General features: G+C 41.1%; 2 protein-coding genes across 2 annotated transcripts; one reads left to right on the top strand and one right to left on the bottom strand.

Annotated features, from left to right (window-relative positions):
• Nucleotides 1–334: 334 nt before the first annotated feature.
• rbfa (ribosome binding factor A) lies at nucleotides 335–2,907 on the top strand. Its single transcript, XM_038976615.1, has 7 exons — nucleotides 335–704; nucleotides 903–933; nucleotides 1,137–1,307; nucleotides 1,603–1,715; nucleotides 1,929–2,013; nucleotides 2,111–2,160; nucleotides 2,252–2,907. The coding sequence occupies exons 1-7, from the start codon at nucleotides 460–462 to the stop codon at nucleotides 2,622–2,624; spliced, it is 1,068 nt and encodes a 355-aa protein (XP_038832543.1). The 5' UTR covers nucleotides 335–459; the 3' UTR covers nucleotides 2,625–2,907.
• Nucleotides 2,908–2,910: 3 nt separating this feature from the next.
• LOC120031662 (zinc finger protein ZFAT-like) lies at nucleotides 2,911–24,422 on the bottom strand. Its single transcript, XM_038977457.1, has 18 exons — nucleotides 24,280–24,422; nucleotides 23,198–23,404; nucleotides 22,215–22,496; nucleotides 14,485–14,667; nucleotides 12,114–12,261; nucleotides 11,457–11,820; nucleotides 10,635–11,365; nucleotides 10,006–10,580; nucleotides 9,604–9,836; nucleotides 9,381–9,465; nucleotides 8,977–9,126; nucleotides 8,068–8,241; nucleotides 7,714–7,802; nucleotides 7,390–7,528; nucleotides 4,606–4,730; nucleotides 4,385–4,505; nucleotides 4,082–4,227; nucleotides 2,911–3,892 (listed from the first exon to the last, which is right to left on the bottom strand). Exons 1-18 carry the CDS (start codon nucleotides 24,296–24,298, stop codon nucleotides 3,665–3,667), a joined length of 3,999 nt encoding a protein of 1,332 aa, XP_038833385.1. The 5' UTR covers nucleotides 24,299–24,422; the 3' UTR covers nucleotides 2,911–3,664.
• Between the last annotated feature and the right edge of the window lie 2,016 nt (nucleotides 24,423–26,438).

Raw genomic sequence — 26,438 nt, 5'->3', positions numbered from 1 at the left:
TGTAAATCCACAATCGATGATTCCTAGCTGACATTGGGTGTACAGGCATTTTACTTCAGAAGAGTTACAAGATATTTTGAACGATAGTGTCCCGTTCTCCCAGGCTGCTGGCCTGGAGTAGGTTTAGATCGGGCTAAAGTAGTGGAGTAGTGGTGAGGTTTTAATGGGTGCAGGGTTAGTTGGTAGGGCAATTGTTTCACAAAGTGTAATGAATACATACTACAGAACAGTAGGCAGATACACAGCCAATACAGTAGGTGGCGGCTTGCACCTATAACATTTGTTTGCCACAATACCAAAAAAGAAGTAGCTTTGACAACGATTGCTTCTGCCTTAACCCGTTCTTCAGACAGACATTACTAGTTGCGCAGGGTGATGTTTATATACATGCTAGCTAGGTAGCTGGTGTGCGACAGAAGAAATCACTCGCTTTTTAAAGGTTTGAGTAACATATTGATTATGTTTGGAATTAATACATACTCAAGAATAAAACAATGTCTAGTTCTTCAGCATTACGCGAGCAGTTGTATGGCTATGAAGAAACGGACCAGCGGCAGTGTCGAACTTGATCCTCAGCATCGAGTCCATCATTTGAACTGCGAGCACCGTTCCGTCTCATCAGTTTGTCATGACAGAAGAGATTTTCACACTTCTTCCAAGTGTGCTGGTAAAAACCTGTTGAGGAAGTTTGTCAACAAAACAAAGTAAGAGAACGTTATGGTAGCAAGCCCTGAGTTTTCTGATTTGATTCATCATGTCTTGCTAGCCTAGCTATCCTTGTCACGCCAAACATGTTTGGCTTGACAATGACAGTTGTTGGCATGAGCACAAACGGATCAGGTACCAGGCTCCTCTTCTGCTATGACTTGAGTAACGTTTTCTTCATTGCATGTCTTCAACAGGAAGAAGCTCTGGTATGAAACACCGCCCCAGGTTGGTACACTGTCTCATGTCATGATTTAGATTGTATTTGTGCTTATTCTCAGCCTGGTCCCTGATCTGTTTGTGCAACGCCTGTTCTGTTGTTGTCATTGGCATACCAATTCCATAAGGAGTTGTCAAGACAGTAGAAACAGACTGGCACTCCGGCTTGCTGTATCCGGTTTCACACTTTAACCTTTGTGTAATTCTGACAGGGGCCACCGTCCAGTCAGCTCAGTGCTCTGAAGCCACCTAAGAAACGAAGCCAAGAGGACAACATGCGCACCAGAATCCTCAACTCCATCCTGTACAAGGCCATCACTGATCTACTGAGCTCCCCTGAAGTCAACTATGAGGTCTACAACTACAGTGTGGACATCTCAAGGGTAGGAATAACCTAGCCTGGGTGCCGGTGTGTTTGTGCAATCATGCCAACTCCCTGTCATGTTTGGCTGGACAATGACAGCATTGAGCACTTTGCCGATCTGGGACCAGGCTAGGAAGTACTTCAGCTTGGTCTGAAATATTCAATGACATTTTGGTAATGCAAGGTAGCTTCATAAAATTGGTGCTAGTATTGTGTACAGTTCCATCCTATCCCTCTCAGCACTGCCTGGGCTGCGCCAAAATGCAAAGTCCTTCCGTTTGAGTTGTTATAATATTGCGTGTGTGTCACATCAGGTGTCACTGCCTGCAGACTTCTCTAGTTGCCGGGTCTATTGGAAAACCAGTGGTGTGTCAGAGAGGGATGACCAGATTCAGCAAGCACTGGACAAGAGCAGCCCTCGTATAAGGTAAGCACTCGCTCAGAAAATAGCAGTACTCTTCTCTTTCTGGGATGATTGTTTCTAGCCTGGTTCCAGATCTATGTGTTCTTGCCAACGGTCCATGTCAAGACAAAACATGACAAGGAGTTGGCAGGATAGCACACAGAGAGACTGACACTCAGGCTAGGTTGTTTCAGGATGATGTTAGAGAGAACCACTGTGCTGTTCTGTTGTTAACAGGTACCTCATTATGGCTCATCAAACCCTTGGTGGTGTCCCTCCTTTGGTTTTCATAAAGGATAAACAGTACGCAGCCATGTCTGAGGTAATTGGCATTTCATATTCATTAGAACACAAACAATATTCAACATTTTATGAAAGACTGTGCTGATGAACTTTGTGCTTGTGGACTGTACTGTTAGGTTGAAAACCTACTCAAGATGGCTGACTTTGGTCCTGAAGATGGACTGGGGTGAGAAAGTCTTAATGATGACTGGGGCTCAAATAGTAAATACAGTCAAGTGAGTTTTTGAAGTTGACTTAATACATGTAATTTCTTACAGAGAACGACAACATGTAGTGGAATCAGCACAGCCCACCACGTCTAAAAAACCTGTGCTGTTCGGGGTTGACCACGACGCTCTCAACAAACAGATCCTGGACTACAAACTGAGGGTCAAAGACACTACCTCAAACACCCTGGCACCAGAGCTCACACTGCAGCAGCTGGAGGTGCTGGCAGAGTACAGGAAGCAGAAGATAATGGAGAAGAAGAAGAAGTCTAAACGGCCCGTTGACGATGACATCACTCCTAAGGAGTACCTTCTGTCCAGACGCAGCCAGGGTCAGGAGAGGGAGGAGGAGGACGGCCGGGCATTCAGCCAGGAAGACGACCAGGTCAGAGAACTCATGGCTGAGGAGAGCAGGAAGTCCTAGATGCTTAGTTGAAAAGGTGAAAGGTCAGTGACGAAACATCACAACTTGTAATCCCGGTTATCATCTCCATCACAGACTTTCCTATTTGGAAGTCCAACTTGGGAGAGTCGTTCAAGTGGTTGTTTCTCCGTCTGAACCTTGTATTTCTCACTTCCGAGGAGCATTGGAAGGCAACATGACCAGTGTGCTGGAGATCCACTCTTCTTACATGTGTGTTTTGGTTGTTTTACACCAGAGATCAGACATGGGTGAATTGTTCATGTCAATAAACACTTTCAAGGTATTGAGTTTGTCATGATCCATTTAATTGTTCATTGACTACCATTCCAATAGGTGTAGAAATATTAGTCAACAGGATGGGGGGGTGTATAGAAAAACATGATCAACAATCTAGTCCTATAAAGAATCCAGTCCTGTAAATGATCCGTTGTAAACATTAAAGGCACATCATGCCAAAACTGCAACTATGTTGTAAGGCTGAGATGTAATCTGAAAAGGCTCTTGTCATTTTAAAAGGTCATTTCCGATTAAGATGACCTCTGCAGCGTTTGCCTTGAATGGGATCTCTGTGAACGCGGTAACATAGCCTTTCAAAGGCTCATTGTCGACAGCGTTACAGATTGAATCCCGCCATGAATATTTGAATTATCCACATTTTATTCCCTTACTAAATTACTTATACACTTGTATAAAAAGTACATTCCAATCTTGTTTTCTAAGAAAAGCCTTTGATATATTAAGTTGAATTAACATAAGGAAATGCTAATCACAGAGAAAAGGCATAAGCGATGAAATGATACATTTCAAGCCACTATGTTATTCCAATCAAAGCCATTGGAGATTGGTTGTGGGTTTCATAGAGCAAGCCAGGGTGGAGTTCAATAGGGCACACTGTAGAAAAATGTCTAGCAACGGAACAATACAAATCTATGTTCTAATTGGACAAGTTCAGGTAACATCTCCCCGTCTTCCACCTACTGAATGACCCGGGATGAAACTGTTGACTGCTCCTCCATGCCTGCACCAACGCTCTGTCCTGCTCAGATAGATTCCACAGTATGTTCCTCGGTCTGCACAGCCTCTTGGACATAGACAATGAACTGGGAGGCGTCCTCTCCCTGAGTGTACACGGTGACCGTCTCCATGCCCTCCACATCATCAGACGACACCACCAGATGGTGCTCCTCACCCAGCCCCATGGAGGCTGTCTGCTGGAAGGGGTCCTGGATCATCACAGTGTGGCTCCCCTGCTCCTCCTCCTCAGTCACCTGGAAGATGGTGGAAAGAGGATTGGAATGTGATGTCCTAAATGGCAACATATTCCCTATTGACAAGGGCCCAAGCACCATATTCCCTTTTATAGTGCACTACGTTTGACCAGAGGGCCCTGGTCAAAAGTAGTGCACTATTGGCACCCTATTCCCTTTATAGTGCACTACGTTTGACCATGCTCTTACCTGCTCCACCACGGTCACTCTGCCAGGGACCATGGCCACCATGGAGGCTGCTGTGGCATCATTAGACTCTGCCCCCAGCTCAATGATCTGGTGCAGGATGTTAACCGCTGTGGGATCCAGCCCTTCTGTGGTGGTCGACACCACCCCTAAGCAGAGCATTCCAATACATTAAACACAGTGAGGGAAACCAAGGATACATCAACTCTTTGTCACTCTGTTGTATGTGGCTTGACAAGGAGCAATGGCAAGAGTACAAACAGATCTGGGACCAGGCTAACTTAAGTGCTGACTACTTGTCCTAACCGTTCTCTGTGAACCTGAGGTCCTGGAGGGCCGACACGGCAGCTTCGGTCCCCTGAGGGTCCTCTGTCTCAGTGATGTGGAGGTACTGGGTAAGGGGCTCCTCCACCGACTGCTCCACCACCTCAGAACACACACACACTTAACACGGTGTCTAGACATAGAAAAACATCTTAATATTGACCATATATATATCACCATGCCGTGACTGTATGAAACCTTACCTCCCATTGGTTGAGACCAAGCACGTCACTCTGAATCACTTTGAGGCCATGCTTGTTCTTCAGGTGTCTGTTCATCTCCCACTTGGTACCGTACACATAGTCACACACGGGACACTTCACTCCACCTAGAGATACAGGACATAGTCACACACGGGACACTTCACTCCACCTAGAGATACAGGACATAGTCACACACGGGACACTTCACTCTACCTAGAGATACAGGACAGTCACACACGGGACACTTCACTCCACCTAGAGATACAGGACATAGTCACACACGGGACACTTCACTCCACCTAGAGATACGGGACACTTCACTCCACCTAGAGATACAGGAAACTTCACTCTACCTAGAGATACGGGACAGTCTCACACAGGACACTTCACTCTACCTAGAGATACAGGACAGTCTCACACAGGACACTTCACTCTACCTAGAGATACAGGACAGTCTCACACAGGACACTTCACTCCACCTAGAGATACAGGACAGTCTCACACAGGACACTTCACTCCACCTAGAGATACAGGACAGTCTCACATGGGACACTTCACTCTACCTAGAGATACAGGACATAGTCACACACAGGACACTTCACTCTACCTAGAGATACAGGACAGTCTCACATAGGACACTACCTGGTTGGAGAGAGACATGTACCAAAGCACTTGTATTAGTAATTTAATAAGAACATTTTCATAGGGAACAGAAACAGTGTGCAGGTTTCTCCTCTGTTTTTACTGAGTAAAGACCGATTCCAGGTCCTCGTTTTACTGAGTCAAAACTGATTCCAGGTCCTCTGTTTTACTGAGTCAAGACCGATTCCAGGTCCTCTGTTTTACTGAGTAAAGACCGATTCCAGGTCCTCGTTTTACTGAGTCAAGACCGATTCCAGATCCTCTGTTTTACTGAGTCAAGACCGATTCCAGGTCCTCGTTTTACTGAGTCAAAACCGATTCCAGGTCCTCTATTTTACTGAGTCAAGACCGATTCCAGATCCTCTGTTTTACTGAGTCAAGACCGATTCCAGGTCCTCTGTTTTACTGAGTCAAGACCGATTCCAGGTCCTCTGTTTTACTGAGTCAAGACCGATTCCAGGTCCTCTGTTTTACTGAGTCAAGACCGATTCCAGGTCCTCTGTTTTACTGAGTCAAGACCGATTCCAGGTCCTCTGTTTTACTGAGTCAAGACCGATTCCAGGTCCTCTGTTTTACTGAGTCAAGAACGATTCCAGGTCCTCTGTTTTACTGAGTCAAGACCGATTCCAGGTCCTCTGTTTTACTGAGTCAAGACCGATTCCAGGTCCTCTGTTTTACTGAGTCAAGACCGATTCCAGGTCCTCTGTTTTACTGAGTAAAGACTGATTACAGGTTTTATTTTGGAGATGGGTCTACTGGAACTGACATGACTGATTTTTTAAAATTTAACCTTTATTTAACTAGGCAAGTCAGTTAAGAACAAATTCTTATTTACAATGACGGCCTACCAAAAGGCAAAATACCTCCTGCGGGGACGGCGGCTGGGATTTAAAAAATATATATATATATATGTAAATATAGGACAAAACACACCACGACAAGAGAGACAACACAACATAGAGACCTAACACAACAACACAACATAAAGAGAGACCTAACACAACAACATAGCAACACAACATAAAGAGAGACCTAACACAACAACATAGCAACACATGACAACACAACATAAAGAGAGACCTAACACAACAACACAACATAGAGACCTAACACAACAACACATGACAACACAACATAAAGAGACACCTAACACAACAACATAGCAACACATGACAACACAACATAAAGAGAGACCTAACACAACAACACAACATAAAGAGAGACCTAACACAACAACACATGACAACACAACATAAGAGACCTAACACAACAACACATGACAACACAACATAGAGACCTAACACAACAACACATGACAACACAACATAGAGACCTAACACAACAACATAGCAACACAACATAAAGAGAGACCTAACACAACAACATAGCAACACATGACAACACAACATAAAGAGAGACCTAACACAACAACACATGACAACACAACATAAAGAGAGACCTAACACAACAACACAACATAAAGAGAGACATAACACAACAACATAGCAACACATGACAACACAACATAAAGAGAGACCTAACACAACAACATAGCAACACATGACAACACAACATAAAGAGAGACCTAACACAACAACATAGCAACACATGACAACACAACATAAAGAGACCTAACACAACAACACATGACAACACAACATAAAGAGACACCTAACACAACATAAAGAGAGACATAACACAACAACATAGCAACACACAACACAACATAAAGAGAGACCTAACACAACAACACATGACAACACAACATAAAGAGAGACCTAACACAACAACACATGACAACACAACATAAAGAGAGACCTAACACAACAACACAACATAAAGAGAGACATAACACAACAACATAGCAACACACAACACAACATAAAGAGAGACCTAACACAACAACACATGACAACACAACATAAAGAGAGACCTAACACAACAACATAGCAACACATGACAACACAACATGGTAGCAACACAAAACAGGGTACAAACATTATTGGGCACAGACAACAGCACAAAGGGCAAGAAGGTAGAGAAAACAAGACTTGTTTCCCCCTATTAAACTTAGTTGAATACATTGACTAAGTCTTTCTGGATAAGAGCGTCTGCTAAGTGTGTCTCTGCTGAGCGACTCACCTTGCTGCTCCACAGCCTCAGAGGTGGCTGGCCCAGGCCCTGCGTTACAGTACTCCTGGTTGGGGTGCTTCTTGCTGTAATGTCTCTTCAGGGGTCCTGCTATGTTACAGGAGTAGTGACAGTGGCCACAGCGGTAGGGCTGTGGAAAACACATTCCAATTGGCTTCCAACAATAATGAAGACTAGAAAGGGAACATTGTGTGCTCCCTTAATCTGTCCAGTGTATTTCATGGCAGTGGAAGTTTAACTTGTTAGAGGCTGGTGTTGATACATTGATGCTAGTGACTGTATTATAAAAGCTTTATATAGAGACAGCCTGATTACCTTGAAAGAGGCGTGCTGCTCCATGTGTCGTACCAGTAGAGGTTTCTGTGCAGCGCTGTAATCACACTCTGTACATTTGAACTGCTTACCTACAGTATGGAGGGACAGAGACAGGACGACAATACTCACCTGCTGGTTAGTACAGTCAAAGATAAAATGCTTACATGTTAACTACCCCCACTAGATCCCAAATGGCACCCTATTCCATATATAGTGCACTTCTATTGACCAGAGCCCTATATAGTGCACTACTTTTGACCAGAAACTCTGGTCAAAAGTAGTGCACTATATAGGGAATAGCGTACCATTTGGGACTCATCCTAGATCTCAACGTGTTTGTGGGTTTTCTCTCACCGTCCTCTGTGTGCATCAGCTTGTGGCTCTTCAGAGTGACCTTGGACTTGAACTTCTTGCCACACATGTCACACAGGTGTGTCTTCTCCGTGGTGTGTCTGCTCATGTGGGCCTTCAGGTTGCTCTTACTGCGGCTGGCGTAGTCACACAGGGAACACTTGAAGGGCTTCACTCCTAACAGGGAAGAGATACAGTGGCTTTTACATTTCGGTCATTTAGCAGACACTCTAATCCAGAGTGATTTACAGTCAGTGCATTCAACTAAGGTAGGTAGAACAACCACACATCACAGCGGTAAGACAACCACACATCACAGCGGTAAGACAACCACACATCACAGCGGTAAGACAACCACACATCACAGCGGTAAGACAACCACACATCACAGCGGTAAGACAACCACACATCACAGCGATAAGACAACCACACATCACAGCGATAAGACAACCACACATCACAGCGATAAGACAACCACACATCACAGCGGTAAGACAACCACACATCACAGCGGTAAGACAACCACACATCACAGCGGTAAGACAACCACACATCACAGCGGTAAGACAACCACACATCACAGCGGTAAGACAACCACACATCACAGCGGTAAGACAACCACACATCACAGCGGTAAGACAACCACACATCACAGCGGTAAGACAACCACACATCACAGCGGTAAGACAACCACACATCACAGCGATAAGACAACCACACATCACAGCGATAAGACAACCACACATCACATTCGTTGCAAGTAAAACTTTCCTCTAAAAAGTGTGGTAGTTGCTATTGCCTTTTAGCAGGTGTAGAAATCCACTTCGGGCCACCACAGAGTCCAACAGTAGAAGTCATTATAGGGAATAGGATGGCATTTGGTACGCAGCCTAATGAGATTGATTGTCCTACCTTGGTGAGCCCAGATGTGCTGCTGCAGATCAGCTCCGTTCCTCATGAAGTAGCTGTCACAGTAAGGACACTTAGAAGCTCTCTTCCCGATCAAGCCCTTCATCTGCACCCTCACCCCAAGCGTCTCGGAGATGGTGTTCATCGGCGTATCTGCAGGTAAGAGATGGTTTTACCTACATAGCTAGTGTCCTGCCCAGGGGCTGTACATGTACATTAAAGCTGCCTCAAGATTCAGAAATAGGATAGGCTCCTGCCCTATGGGCCGTTCTGGCTCTGACAAGGCTTATTTACCTTCCTGGCTCCAATCAGGAAATGGGTATGATATTTTGGATTTAAACATCATTAACGTTCTGCTGTTGTAATAGAACACCAAACAAAGATGGGGCTTAGATCCGGTCTCTTACCTGGATGAAAGTTCTTGATATGATGTTTAAGTTTATCTTCAGTGAACGTTTCCTCACACACAGGGCAAGCAAAGCTTTTCTTCTCCTTAATATTGGATTAAATTGATGATGTTAAGAGTCCACAATCGTCAACAAACAGACATTTCAATGTAATAATGATCAGATTATGTGACCCCTATGGGCCCTGGTCAAAAGTAGGGTTCCATTTGGGCCCCAGACTCACGTTGTCAAAGTGTGTTTTGAGGTGGGCCTGCAGCTTGTACTTGTCAGGTGTGCAGTACTGACAGTGTTCCATGGGGCACTGGAGCAGGATGTTACTGTGTCTCTGGATCAGATGTCGCTTCAGACAGTTCTTGGTGATGGAAGAATAGCTGCACTGGGTACAGTAATGTAGATGCTCTTTTGTGTGAGTACGCACATGCATGTTGTAGTGCACTTGGTACCAGAAGAGCTTTCCTAGACGGGGAACAAAAAAACATGTGGCTAAAAAACCAGCTGCTTTACAGATGAATTACCAACACATAGGAAATGATGAAATAGCTGAAATTACAAACTTGTAAAAATGCAACTTATACCGCTAGAAAAATGATTTGTATGTCAATATATTTGTGTGATATATTCTTACCACAGTATTCACATTCCAGGTCCCCGTATACTTTTCGGATTCTGTCAAAGACAACCATGTTCAGCTGCCTTTTCTGCAACTTATCTAGAATCTGTTGGAAAGCGCTCCTCTCCTCCGTTGTGCCATCTTCTCCTTGTGGGCCAGCTGAAGCGTTTGTTTGACCTATGACCTCCCCCTGAATCAGAACCAAAGACCGGAGAGTCTCCTCAACATGACCTTGTGATGTTGATGAAGAACTTTTGTCTTCTTCTGGATGCTGCTGGTGGCCCACTGACTCCTCCTTGCCTGAAGGCCTTTCTACCAAAGTATCTTGTTCAGCCACAATGACGTTATTCTCCCCATGAGGCTTGTCTTCCTCCACCAGTGTCTTATCAAGTCTCTCCTCACTGATTACTTCCTGGGTCGTGCCTTTGCTTGCTGTCTGGGTTTGTTCAGGACTGATTGGCTCAGTTCTGTCTTGTAGAGTCTCAGTCTCTTGTACAGGTTGGTTCAACACGCATGTCTCTACAGTCTGCCCCTCAGGGCCCGGATCAGGGACCACCTGTTCCTCCTCATCCCCCAGCCCCTCTCCCTGTTCCTCCCCCTCTCCCAGCCCTTCCTCCTGTTCCTCTCCCTCCCCCTCCTCCTGCTCCTCTGAAGGCTCATCACCAAGGGCCTTCTCCTGCTCCTCTGAAGGGTCACCAGTGAGGGCCTCCTCCTGCTCCTCTGAAGGGTCACCAGTGAGGGCTTCCTCCTGCTCCTCTGAAGGGTCACCAGTGAGGGCCTCCTCCTGCTCCTCTGAAGGGTCACCAGTGAGGGACTCCTCCTGCTCCTCTGAAGGGTCACCAGTGAGGGCCTCCTCCTGCTCCTCTGAAGGGTCACCAGTGAGGGCCTCCTCCTGCTCCTCTGAAGGGTCACCAGCGAGGGCCTCCTCCTGCTCCTGCTGGGCGTTGAGTAGAGATAGCTCCTCAGCCATTCTGATCTCATCCTGCCTCAGCATCTCTCTCTTGATGTCGTCCCCCGGCTCCAGCAGACAGAAGCTGCTGTTGATGGACTCTGAGAACCCAGCCGCCTCCTCTGACTCTGGGTGAGCCTCCTTCAGGTGGGCCTTCAGCCGCACGGAGCTGACAAACTTCTGCTGGCAGGCGGCACACACGTAGAGGAAGGGATGCTTACGGACGTGAGCCTGGAGAGCCTGGAACTTGGTGCAGCCGTGGTCACACAGCTCGCAGCCGAACGGCCTCTCGCTACCGTGGACCATCATGTGGCGGTCACGGTCCAGCTCGTTCTTGAACTTGCGGTCGCAGATCTGGCAGTCGTAGAGGAGCTGCCTCTTGCCTTCTCTGGTCTGTAGACTGTACTCATGGTACGAGTCCTTCACCTTCATAATAATACATGTTATTAATAACATCTCATAATAAAGACAGTATAAAGGCATATGATAGATTTGTAAAAAGAGAGCGGTCCTTCACCTTCTTGTCCTCTAGGTCGTGGCTCTCCCTCATGTGTTTGAGCAGGTTCTTCACATCAGAGTACTTCTTCTTGCAGAAGAGACAGTGCTGCTTGATCTTGTGGTGAACTCTCTCCACGTGCACCTTGAGGTGGCCCTTGCTGAGGCACTGGAAGGAGCAGTGTTCACAGCTGAACTTCTCTCCCGTGTGCTTGCGCATGTGAACGCTGAGGTTGGCTTTGATGGCGCTGGCGTAGTCGCAGTGTGGGCACTTGAAGGGCTTCTCGTTGGTGTGGGTTCGCAGATGGGCCTGCAAGGAGTGGCGGAACTTGAAGACCTTGTTGCAGTATTCGCAGGTGAAGATCTTCAACTGGGTCTGGCCTATTCTGTATGAACGAGGAATGTTGCAATACACATACAGTACAACCAAATATGTGTTGCTGTTTTTACAAAGTAACTTGCCAAAATTCTATTTGAGCTATAGCAAAAACATGTTTGTATTTACAGTAACAATGCTGAAATCTGTTGTTGACACATCCATTAAAGTGTTACATATAGTAGCCTAGACTATGCCATTGATTCAGTTCACTAAAGCCATCATTATGTTTCTTAATGCCACAATACAGTCTGGGTACTTTATCTTCATCTGCTGTGTGGTGTACAACCCAAACGTCTGTACCTGTTTGACTTTAATGGCACTTCATAAGCAGCTTGTTGTATGGAATATTCCTGAAATCCTCTCTTCTGTCCTGCCTCCTGAGGGTCTGTGTCTGCTGTAGCAACCGGCTCAGCCGGGGTGGCCTCGATCGGCACTATCCTTGTCGCACCTAAATAAACAAATACACAGACAGATAAACGTTTAGACAGCCTAGGTACAAAGACAAGTCATCGGGAATACATAGACTATAAACTTTCCTGATTTTTCATACATAAAACTCTGAAAATGTACCAACAGCAACATTGTGAATCTATACTTTTCTGGATAAAATCTGAAGATCCTCTGGTTGATCCATGTGCATCCCCAATGGCACCCTATTCCCTACAGCCTATTCCCTATGGGCCCTGGTCAAAAGTAGCACACCATGTAGGTAGTAGGGTGCCATTTGGGGCGCATCCATAATATAGTTGTAGCTTACCAGGAAGTGCATCATGAGCGGTCAGAACCACACTGATAATAATGTAGTTGTAACTTACCAGGAAGTGCATCATGAGCGGTCAGAACCACACTGATGATAATGTAGTTGTAACTTACCAGGAAGTGCATCATGAGTGGTCAGAACCACACTGATAATAATGTAGTTGTAACTTACCGGGAAGTTCCTCATGAGCGGTCAGAACCACACTGATGATAATGTAGTTGTAGCTTACCAGGAAGTGCATCATGAGTGGTCAGAACCACACTGATAATAATGTAGTTGTAACTTACCAGGAAGTGCATCATGAGCGGTCAGAACCACACTGATGATAATGTAGTTGTAGCTTACCAGGAAGTGCATCATGAGTGGTCAGAACCACACTGATAATAATGTAGTTGTAACTTACCAGGAAGTGCATCATGAGCGGTCAGAACCACACTGATGATAATGTAGTTGTAACTTACCAGGAAGTGCATCATGAGTGGTCAGAACCACACTGATAATAATGTAGTTGTAACTTACCGGGAAGTTCCTCATGAGCGGTCAGAACCACACTGATGATAATGTAGTTGTAGCTTACCAGGAAGTGCATCATGAGTGGTCAGAACCACACTGATGATAATGTAGTTGTAGCTTACCAGGAAGTGCATCATGAGTGGTCAGAACCACACTGATGATAATGTAGTTGTAACTTACCAGGAAGTGCATCATGAGTGGTCAGAACCACACTGATGATAATGTAGTTGTAGCTTACCAGGAAGTGCATCATGAGTGGTCAGAACCACACTGATGATAATGTAGTTGTAACTTACCAGGAAGTGCATCATGAGTGGTCAGAACCACACTGATGATAATGTAGTTGTAACTTACCAGGAAGTGCATCATGAGTGGTCAGAACCACACTGATGATAATGTAGTTGTAACTTACCAGGAAGTGCATCATGAGTGGTCAGAACCACACTGATGATAATGTAGTTGTAACTTACCAGGAAGTGCATCATGAGTGGTCAGAACCACACTGATAATAATATAGTTGTAACTTACCAGGAAGTGCATCATGAGTGGTCAGAACCACACTGATAATAATGTAGTTGTAACTTACCAGGAAGTGCATCATGAGCGGTCAGAACCACACTGATAATAATGTAGTTGTAACTTACCAGGAAGTGCATCATGAGCGGTCAGAACCACACTGATGATAATGTAGTTGTAACTTACCAGGAAGTGCATCATGAGCGGTCAGAACCACACTGATGATAATGTAGTTGTAACTTACCAGGAAGTGCCTCATGAGCGGTCAGAACCACACTGATGATAATGTAGTTGTAACTTACCAGGAAGTGCCTCATGAGCGGTCAGAACCACACTGATGATAATGTAGTTGTAACTTACCAGGAAGTGCCTCATGAGCGGTCAGAACCACACTGATGATAATGTAGTTGTAACTTACCAGGAAGTGCATCATGAGTGGTCAGAACCACACTGATAATAATGTAGTTGTAACTTACCAGGAAGTGCCTCATGAGCGGTCAGAACCACACTGATGATAATGTAGTTGTAACTTACCAGGAAGTGCATCATGAGCGGTCAGAACCACACTGATGATAATGTAGTTGTAACTTACCAGGAAGTGCATCATGAGCGGTCAGAACCACACTGATGATAATGTAGTTGTAACTTACCAGGAAGTGCATCATGAGCGGTCAGAACCACACTGATGATAATGTAGTTGTAACTTACCAGGAAGTGCCTCATGAGCGGTCAGAACCACACTGATGATAATGTAGTTGTAACTTACCAGGAAGTGCCTCATGAGCGGTCAGAACCACACTGATGATAATGTAGTTGTAACTTACCAGGAAGTGCCTCATGAGCGGTCAGAACCACACTGATGATAATGTAGTTGTAACTTACCAGGAAGTGCCTCATGAGCGGTCAGAACCACACTGATGATGGGGTTCTTGGTGCCTCCTGCTGGTTCCTGCTCCTTCACAAGGGAAACCTTCTCAGAGCGGAGTGGCCGTGGCCTCTTTGAGCTTCTCTCCCTATCCTCCTCTTTGCCTTCTGCTGCGCCAGGTTGAGCCTCAAACTCTTTGTCTGTGGGGGAGAGATCATGAAAACTAAGCATCAATCAATAAAACAGAGCAGATAGACATTTAGATGGTGAACATATGGATATAGACATTTAGATGGTGAACATATGGATATAGACATTTAGATGGTGAACATATTGATATAGACATTTAGATGGTATAGATATAGACATTTAGATGGTATAGATATAGACATTTAGATGGTGAACATATTGATATAGACATTTAGATGGTGAACATATTGATATAGACATTTAGATGGTATAGATATAGACATTTAGATGGTGAACATATAGATATAGACATTTAGATGGTATAGATATAGACATTTAGATTGTATAGATATAGACATTTAGATTGTGAACATATGGATATAGACATTTAGATGGTGAACATATGGATAGACATTTAGATGGTATAGATGTAGACATTTAGATGGTATAGATGTAGACATTTAGATGGTATAGATGTAGACATTTAGATGGTATAGATGTAGACATTTAGATGGTATAGATATAGACATTTAGATTGTATAGATATAGACATTTAGACATAGACATTTAGATGGTGAACATATTGATATAGACATTTAGATGGTGAACATATTGATATAGACATTTAGATGGTATAGATATAGACATTTAGATGGTGAACATATAGATATAGACATTTAGATGGTATAGATATAGACATTTAGATTGTATAGATAGACATTTAGATTGTGAACATATGGATATAGACATTTAGATGGTGAACATATGGATAGACATTTAGATGGTATAGATGTAGACATTTAGATGGTATAGATGTAGACATTTAGATGGTATAGATATAGACATTTAGATTGTATAGATATAGACATTTAGATTGTGAACATAGATATAGACATTTAGATGGTATAGATATAGACATTTAGATGGTGAACATATGGATAGACATTTAGATGGTGAACATATGGATAGACATTTAGATGGTATAGATGTAGACATTTAGATGGTATAGATATAGACATTTAGATTGTATAGATATAGACATTTAGACATAGACATTTAGATGGTGAACATATTGATATAGACATTTAGATGGTATAGATATAGACATTTAGATGGTGAACATATTGATATAGACATTTAGATGGTATAGATATAGACATTTAGATGGTATAGATATAGACATTTAGATGGTGAACATATAGATATTGACATTTAGATGGTATAGATATAGACATTTAGATGGTGAACATATAGATATAGACATTTAGATGGTGAACATATGGATATAGACATTTAGATTGTATAGATATAGACATTTAGATTGTATAGATATAGACATTTAGATTGTATAGATATAGACATTTAGATTGTATAGATATAGACATTTAGATTGTGAACATATTGATATAGACATTTAGATGGTATAGATATAGACATTTAGATGGTGAACATATTGATATAGACATTTAGCAGGTGAACATATGGATATAGACATTTAGATGGTGAACATATGGATATAGACATTTAGATTGTATAGATATAGACATTTAGATTGTATAGATATAGACATTTAGATTGTATAGATATAGACATTTAGATTGTGAACATATTGATATAGACATTTAGATGGTATAGATATAGACATTTAGATGGTATAGATGTAGACATTTAGATGGTATAGATATAGACATTTAGATTGTATAGATATAGACATTTAGATTGTGAACATAGATATAGACATTTAGATGGTATAGATATAGACATTTAGATGGTGAACATATGGATAGACATTTAGATGGTGAACATATGGATAGACATTTAGATGGTATAGATGTAGACATTTAGATGGTATAGATATAGACATTTAGATTGTATAGATATAGACATTTAGACATAGACATTTAGATGGTGAACATATTGATATAGACATTTAGATGGTATAGATATAGACATTTAGATGGTGAACATATTGATATAGACATTTAGATGGTATAGATATAGACATTTAGATGGTATAGATATAGACATTTAGATGGTGAACATATAGATATTGACATTTAGATGGTATAGATATAGACATTTAGATGGTGAACATATAGATATAGACATTTAGATGGTGAACATATGGATATAGACATTTAGATTGTATAGATATAGACATTTAGATTGTATAGATATAGACATTTAGATTGTATAGATATAGACATTTAGATTGTGAACATATTGATATAGACATTTAGATGGTATAGATATAGACATTTAGATGGTATAGATGTAGACATTTAGATGGTATAGATGTAGACATTTAGATGGTATAGATATAGACATTTAGATTGTATAGATATAGACATTTAGATTGTGAACATAGATATAGACATTTAGATGGTATAGATATAGACATTTAGATGGTGAACATATGGATAGACATTTAGATGGTGAACATATGGATAGACATTTAGATGGTATAGATGTAGACATTTAGATGGTATAGATATAGACATTTAGATTGTATAGATATAGACATTTAGATTGTATAGATATAGACATTTAGACATAGACATTTAGATGGTGAACATATTGATATAGACATTTAGATGGTATAGATATAGACATTTAGATGGTGAACATATTGATATAGACATTTAGATGGTATAGATATAGACATTTAGATGGTATAGATATAGACATTTAGATGGTGAACATATAGATATTGACATTTAGATGGTATAGATATAGACATTTAGATGGTGAACATATAGATATAGACATTTAGATGGTGAACATATGGATATAGACATTTAGATTGTATAGATATAGACATTTAGATTGTATAGATATAGACATTTAGATTGTATAGATATAGACATTTAGATTGTGAACATATTGATATAGACATTTAGATGGTATAGATATAGACATTTAGATGGTGAACATATTGATATAGACATTTAGCAGGTGAACATATGGATATAGACATTTAGATGGTGAACATATGGATATAGACATTTAGATTGTATAGATATAGACATTTAGATTGTATAGATATAGACATTTAGATTGTATAGATATAGACATTTAGATTGTGAACATATTGATATAGACATTTAGATGGTATAGATATAGACATTTAGATGGTGAACATATTGATATAGACATTTAGCAGGTGAACATATGGATATAGACATTTAGATGGTGAACATATGGATATAGACATTTAGATTGTATAGATATAGACATTTAGATTGTATAGATATAGACATTTAGATTGTATAGATATAGACATTTAGATGGTGAACATATAGATATTGACATTTAGATGGTATAGATATAGACATTTAGATGGTGAACATATAGATATAGACATTTAGATTGTATAGATATAGACATTTAGATTGTATAGATATAGACATTTAGATTGTATAGATAGACATTTAGATTGTGAACATATTGATATAGACATTTAGATGGTATAGATATAGACATTTAGATGGTGAACATATTGATATAGACATTTAGCAGGTGAACATATGGATATAGACATTTAGATGGTGAACATATGGATATAGACATTTAGATTGTATAGATATAGACATTTAGATTGTATAGATATAGACATTTAGATTGTATAGATATAGACATTTAGATTGTATAGATATAGACATTTAGATTGTGAACATATTGATATAGACATTTAGATGGTATAGATATAGACATTTAGATGGTGAACATATTGATATAGACATTTAGCAGGTGAACATATGGATATAGACATTTAGATGGTGAACATATGGATATAGACATTTAGATTGTATAGATATAGACATTTAGATGGTATAGATATAGACATTTAGATGGTATAGATATAGACATTTAGATGGTATAGATATAGACATTTAGATGGTGAACATATTGATATAGACATTTAGATGGTGAACATATTGATATAGACATTTAGATTGTATAGATATAGACATTTAGATGGTGAACATATTGATATAGACATTTAGCAGGTGAACATATTGATATAGACATTTAGATGGTGAACATATAGATATAGACATTTAGCAGGGGAACATATTGATATAGACATTTAGATGGTGAACATATAGATATAGACATTTAGCAGGGGAACATATTGATATAGACATTTAGATGGTGAACATATTGATATAGACATTTAGCAGGGGAACATATTGATATAGACATTTAGATGGTGAACATATTGATATAGACATTTAGCAGGTGAACATATTGATATAGACATTTAGATGGTGAACATATGGATAGACATTTAGATGGTGAACATATTGATATAGACATTTAGATGGTATAGATGTAGACATTTAGATGGTGAACATATTGATATAGACATTTAGCAGGTGAACATATGGATATAGACATTTAGATGGTGAACATATGGATATAGACATTTAGATGGTGAACATATGGATATAGACATTTAGATGGTGAACATATGGATATAGACATTTAGATGGTGAACATATGGATATAGACATTTAGCAGGTGAACATATGGATATAGACATTTAGATGGTGAACATATGGATATAGACATTTAGCAGGTGAACATATGGATATAGACATTTAGATGGTGAACATATGGATATAGACATTTAGATGGTGAACATATGGATATAGACATTTAGATGGTGAACATATGGATATAGACATTTAGATGGTATAGATGTAGACATTTAGATGGTATAGATATAGACATTTAGATGGTGAACATATAGATGTAGACATATAGATGGTATAGATATAGACATTTAGATGGTGAACATATTGATATAGACATTTAGATGGTGAACATATGGATATAGACATTTAGATGGTATAGATAGACATTTAGATGGTGAACATATAGATGTAGACATATAGATGGTATAGATATAGACATTTAGATGGTGAACATATAGATATAGACATTTAGATGGTGAACATATTGATATAGACATTTAGATGGTGAACATATAGATGTAGACATATAGATGGTATAGATATAGACATTTAGATGGTGAACATATAGATGTAGACATATAGATGGTATAGATATAGACATTTAGATGGTGAACATATAGATATAGACATTTAGATGGTGAACATATAGATATAGACATTTAGATGGTGAACATATAGATGTAGACATATAGATGGTATAGATATAGACATTTAGATGGTGAACATATAGATATAGACATTTAGATGGTGAACATATTGATATAGACATTTAGATGGTGAACATATAGATGTAGACATATAGATGGTATAGATATAGACATTTAGATGGTGAACATATAGATGTAGACATATAGATGGTATAGATATAGACATTTAGATGGTGAACATATAGATATAGACATTTAGATGGTGAACATATTGATATAGACATTTAGATGGTGAACATATAGATGTAGACATATAGATGGTATAGATAGACATTTAGATGGTGAACATATAGATGTAGACATATAGATGGTATAGATATAGACATTTAGATGGTGAACATATGGATATAGACATTTAGATGGTATAGATATAGACATTTAGATGGTGAACATATGGATATAGACATTTAGATTGTATAGATATAGACATTTAGATGGTGAACATATTGATATAGACATTTAGATGGTGAACATATTGATATAGACATTTAGATGGTATAGACATTTAGATTGTATAGATATAGACATTTAGACATAGACATTTAGATGGTGAACATATTGATATAGACATTTAGATGGTATAGATGTAGACATTTAGATGGTGAACATATGGATATAGACATTTAGATGGTGAACATATGGATATAGACATTTAGCAGGTGAACATATGGATATAGACATTTAGATGGTGAACATATGGATATAGACATTTAGATGGTGAACATATGGATATAGACATTTAGATGGTGAACATATAGATATAGCTCTTTCCATGACATCGACTGACCAGGTGAATCCAGGTGAAAGCTATGATCCCTTATTGATGTCACTTGCTAAATCCACTTCAATCAGAGACATGGATTTTGTATGTGTGCCATTCAGAGGGTGAATAGGCAAGACAAAAGATTTAAGTGCCTTTGAACGGGGTATGGTAGTAGGTGCCAGGAGCACCAGATTGTGTCAGGAACTGCAACGCTGCTGGGTTTTTCACACTCAACAGTTTCCTGTGTGTATCAAGAATGGTCCACCACTCAAAGGACATCCAGCCAATTTGACACAACTGTGGGAAGCATTGGAGTCAACATGGGCTAGCATCCCTGTGGAACACTTTGACGGGAAGGGCATGTATAAAATCGAGCACACATCCATGCAATCTCCATAGACAAACATTGGCAGTAGAATTGCCTTACTGATGAACTCAGTGACTTTCAAGGTGGCACCGTCATAGGATGCCACCTTTCCAACAAGTCAGTTTGTCTAATTTCTACCCTGCTAGAGCTGCTCCGGTCAACTGTAAGTGCTTTTATTGTGAAGTGGAAACGTCTAGGAGCAACAACGGCTCAGACGCAAAGTGGTAGGCCACACAAGCTCACAGAAAAGGACCGCCGAGTGCTGAAGCGCGTGGCACGTAAAAATCGCCTGTCCTCTGTTGCAACACTCACTACCGAGTTCCAAACTGCCTCTGGAAGCAACGTCAGCACAAGAACTGTTCGTCGGGAGCTTCATGAAATGGGTTTCCATGGCCGAGCAGCTGCACACAAGCCTAAGATCCCTATGCGCAATGCCAAGTGTCGGCTGGAGTGGTGTAAAGCTCACCGCCATTGGACTCTGGAGCAGTGGAATCACGCTTCACCATCTGGCAGTCTGATGGACAAATCTGGGTTTGGTGGATGCCAGGAGAACACTACCTGCCCCAATGCATAGTGCCAACTGTAAAGTTAGGTGGAGGAGGAATAATGGTCTGGGGCTGTTTTTCATGGTTTGGGCCCCTTAGTTCCAGAGAAGGGAAAGCTTAACGCTACAGCATACAATGACATTCTAGATTATTCTGTGCTTCCAACTTTGTGGCAACAGTTTGGGGAAGACTCTTTCCTGTTTCAGCATGACAATACGGGGGGTACACAGAGAGAGGTTCATACAGAAATTGTTTGTCGAGATCGTTGTGGAAGAACTTGACTGGCCTGCAAAAAGCCCCGACCTCAACCCCATCGAACACCTTTGGGATGAATTGGAACGCAGACTGCGAGCCAGGCCTAATCGCCCAACCTCACTCTTGTGGCTGAATGGAAGCAAGTCCCCGCAGCAATGTTCCAACAACATCTAGTAGAAAACCTTCCCAGAAGAGTGGAGGCTGTTATGCCAGCAAAAGGGGGGACCTACCCCATATTAATGCCCATGATTTTGGAATGAGATGTCTGACAAGCAGGTGTCCACATACCTTTGGCCATGTCGTGTATGGGCCCTGGTAAAAAGTAGTGAACTATATAGGGAAGAGGATGCCATTTGGGACGTATCCCTAGATGGACCATAAAGCACTATTCTATTCCGATCTGTTCTAAACAGACATAAAACAGTTGACTTCACACATACCATTGTCCTCCTCCTGATCCTCATCCTCTCTGAGGTCTATCAAGCAGATGTGTTTCATGATCTGTCGTCTGTTGCCGAACACTCGGTTGCACTTCTTGCAGTCCAGGGCATTGTCGTCCTCTGGTTCTTCCTCGTCCACTGGCCCAGCTTCTGATTGGGCCTCTACTGTCTGTTGTTTCTGCTTTTTCTGGTTGGGGCTAGTAGTCTCTGCATTGGGCCCATCAGCTACAATCTTCTTGGTTGAGCCCTTAGGACGTCCTCGTTTTCTCTTAACAGGGCTATCTGTGGGGGAAATATGATCACTGCCATCAATCATTCTATTACACAAAGACAGACCTATAGTGCTGGTTTCCCAGACACAAATTAAGCCTAGTCCTGGATTAAAAAGAGCTGTCAAAATCAGATTACAATCTGCTACAAATGTTTGAAGGACTACCGAGGCACTCAGTAGCCAATTATTCAGATCGTTGAACTTTGGTGAAAAACAAAGAAACACCATAATACGGTCGGTTGTTGCAATGCCCTATTATCCCTGGCTGCTTTGAAGAGGTGCTCACCTCCACCCTTAGTATCTCTGGCTGCTTTGAAGAGGTGCTCACCTCCACCCTTAGTATCTCTGGCTGCTTTGAAGAGGTGCTCACCTCCACCATTAGTATCCCTGGCTGCTTTGAAGAGGTGCTCACCTCCACCCTTAGTATCCCTGGCTGCTTTGAAGAGATGCTCACCTCCACTATTAGTATCCCTGGCTGCTTTGAAGAGGTGCTCACCTCCACTATTAGTATCCCTGGCTGCTTTGAAGAGGTGCTCACCTCCACTATTAGTATCCCTGGCTGCTTTGAAGAGGTGCTCACCTCCACCTCCACCCTTAGTATCCCTGTCTGCTTTGAAGAGGTGCTCACCTCCACCCTTAGTATCCCTGGCTGCTTTGAAGAGGTGCTCACCTCCACCATTAGTATCCCTGGCTGCTTTGAAGAGGTGCTCACCTCCACCCTTAGTATCCCTGGTTGCTTTGAGGAGGTGCTCACCTCCACCCTTCTCCAGTGGAGCTGTCAATGGCATGAGGGCCACAATGATGTCATCAGGGTTGAGCCCCTCTGTGTGGTGCTTCTCAGACACATGGGAGAGGAGCTGTGCTCGGTGTGGAGAGAACAGGTTGCACAGTTTACACATGAAGATGGAGGAAGTCCCACCTGTGAATTAACAGCCAGGCAGGCCAAGATTAATGTGTGTTTATGTACAAATTTGACTGTGGAAAAGGTTGACGGCCTAATAATAAGATCATTACACATTGAAAGTTTAATTGACAGTTGGTAGAGCATGGTGCTTGCAACGCCAGGATTGTGGGTTCGATTTCCACGGGGGACCAGTACCAAGAAAAAGAGAATGAAAATGTCGCTCTGGAGAAGAATGTCTGCTAAATGACTTCAATGGAAATTAGATATTTTCAATAGGCTGGCAGTGAATTGGCCTTTACATTGTGCGTGTGTGTCTCCTAGTGTGTTTAGTGTTAGTTCTGCGTGGTTCATTCTTTGGTCAGGGACTGTATATTTTTCATCTAGCTACCTACCTTTCATTCAAAATACTGAATTCAATCCTAGCTAGGGCCTACATGATCCAAGCCAGCCTAGCAACTACAAGCTGAGAATACTGAAATGGAATGAGGTCAGTGCAATATAGTTTATTGGTTTGCTCTGTGCAAACTCTGTAGCTCTCCAGACAGGTTTAGCTACCACTGCAACAGCAAAGATGGTTGAACTCCTGACTCCTCAGCAGTATGAATAAAGCTAGCTAAACGCTGGGAGAAACAGGAACAGTTTCGTGATAAATACTTTCTTTACAAACTAAATCCAATAACTCTAGGCCGGACATTTAGCTGCAATAAATGTGCTGTCAATGTTGTGGCTGGTCACGGTAATTATGTGCCCCACTTTTAGCATAGAATAAATTCCACATGAGTAATTTGACTACATCTGTTGGCTAGCTTGCTACTTTTACCTAGCTAAGAAATGTTATTTCTCCGAGATAGTACTGTACGAAGAGGTAAACAATCGAGTCGAGTACTTACCTGCAGTTGACGTCGCCATGTTTGTAAAATAAAACGTAATACCCTAAGAGTTACATAAATAAATGTACATATCTACATTACTTATTGAATAAGTAATTGAAAATCGTATTTTTATTTGTTTTGAGGAAGGTTTCTGGCGAATCTGCGACAACAAATATGGCGGATAGTCTTCCTGTGGAGAGAAAAGCAGGCTGGTTTGGGATGCCCTCCCCCTGTGGCTGGGATGACCAGAAGGCATAGTCTACCATTGATACATTTGTAAAAGGTTTCCACTCTATTCTTCTCTTTTGAATGGGATCGTGTACAGTATCATGATTGGTTACTCACGCCAAGATATATATGCTCAATGGTTATTAAACTTGTTCCCATAACAGTAGAAAACTGTAATTTATATAAATAATGTGATGAAATGATTAAGCTTAAAATTAATGTAGCCTACATGGATTTTGAATACAGGTGTGTTAACTGGCAAAACATTTCAATTTGTGAATGAATGTGCATTTTCTTCAGCAATCACTACCATTTTCAACCAGGTCCATAAAAATGTTAGGCTAATAGTATGCTATAAACTGTGATATACATTATAAACATTCCAAGGAATAAAAGAAACAGTCAATCAATCAATACACATTTGCAAAGTTTAATTTTTTGCAATAACAAACTGTATTGTCATTATTGATCGGTGACAATGCATCCAAATATCATCCATTGATTGCATCTTCTACATGTTAGGTTTCTCATAAAAACTACCAATGAGAATTAATTGCAGCCTTCTTCTGTTTGTACAAAAATAAATTTTTCCATCTCTTCATGAGTGATCCATTAAATCCCATCCATGCAGATTGAAGCTGTCCAAGCCAGTCAAAGTAAACACCCTCTCCCCAGCCTTCCATACAGGCTATAGCTGAGTGTAGGATGTTTACAGTAACTACACTCAGAAGGGAGAAGCTAGGATACTTCCATTTCCACAGCAGTAGAACTGGAAGTAAAGCGCACTCACTTGAGTCAGACACACTTTTTTTGTCTGGGAAACAGATGTACAAACAATAACATTCAGTTATTTAAATGAAGATACAAACCTGAGGTTGGTGGCACCTTAATAGGGTAGGACAGGCTTGTGGTAATGGCTGGAGCGGAATGGTATCAAATACATCGTATGCCATTCCATTCATGCAGTTCTGGCCATTATTATGAGCCATCCTCCCCTCAGCAGCCTCCTGTGGTCCCGATCCACTTTTACGTGCAACCTCTTCCCTCATCCACTCCGCCATACATACATCACTGGAGGGTTTACTCCAAGTGATGGGAGGAAGAGAAGGTGCTAATTTTGACTGGAATGCAGCCCTAGATCTACGAACAACAACACTAGTCTAGGAGTCTGAGGAAGCCTGGAGCAGCAAACACCCTACTGAAAGCTAGAACATTTACATCACAGCTTCCAGTCGGGGATGTTTACAGTACCAGGCAACCAATCTTGACAACACACTGAACATATCTGTAAAGATGATACTACTGTATGCAGTCTGTCACTGATAATAGCAGCTAAGGAAATTGGAATTCAACTTTGACCTTGGTCGCCCCCTACAGGGCTGTGAGAAAACATGAACAAGTCAAATAAGACAATACTGACAAGTTTATCTATCCATATATTACAACATTCAGTGTTGTTGTTATTCCATTGACTATGTCTCCCTCATACGGTGTCATTTTAGAAACAGCAGAGATGGCGAACAACTTGACGTTGGATTTCAACGATCTGCCAGAATAATGGTGTAACTAACTCAGAACCTGGGTTGTGTGAAAAACATTCCATTTCAAATCTTGATCTGCATTATTATATTTTTTCAGAGCCCTACTACATCATAAATCTAAAAACAAGCTAGTTAGAAACATTAGGTAACAAAAAAGCTAGTTATAGTATTTGATCAATTCAATCAGCATTAGAACAACCTTCCTAGAAAATAGAGAAGCTAGCTTGCTTGACTTTAATATATGTGGTTTTTAAAAGAACGAAACGAACTTGTACTGCTAGTGCTGCTAACCTCTGCAGAGTGTAATCAAGCACAAAGCTAGCAAGCTAACACGGGCAGAAGTACGCTGGAGAAAGGCCGACAAGTAGCTTCACAATATTGAACGTAAACATGGATTACTAGGTAGCG

This window comes from Salvelinus namaycush, chromosome 37, assembly GCF_016432855.1.
Source record: "Salvelinus namaycush isolate Seneca chromosome 37, SaNama_1.0, whole genome shotgun sequence".
In the NCBI taxonomy this organism is placed as follows: Eukaryota; Metazoa; Chordata; class Actinopteri; order Salmoniformes; family Salmonidae; genus Salvelinus; species Salvelinus namaycush.
Note: the sequence above shows the minus strand (reverse complement) of the source record. Positions and strands in the feature narration are given on the sequence as shown.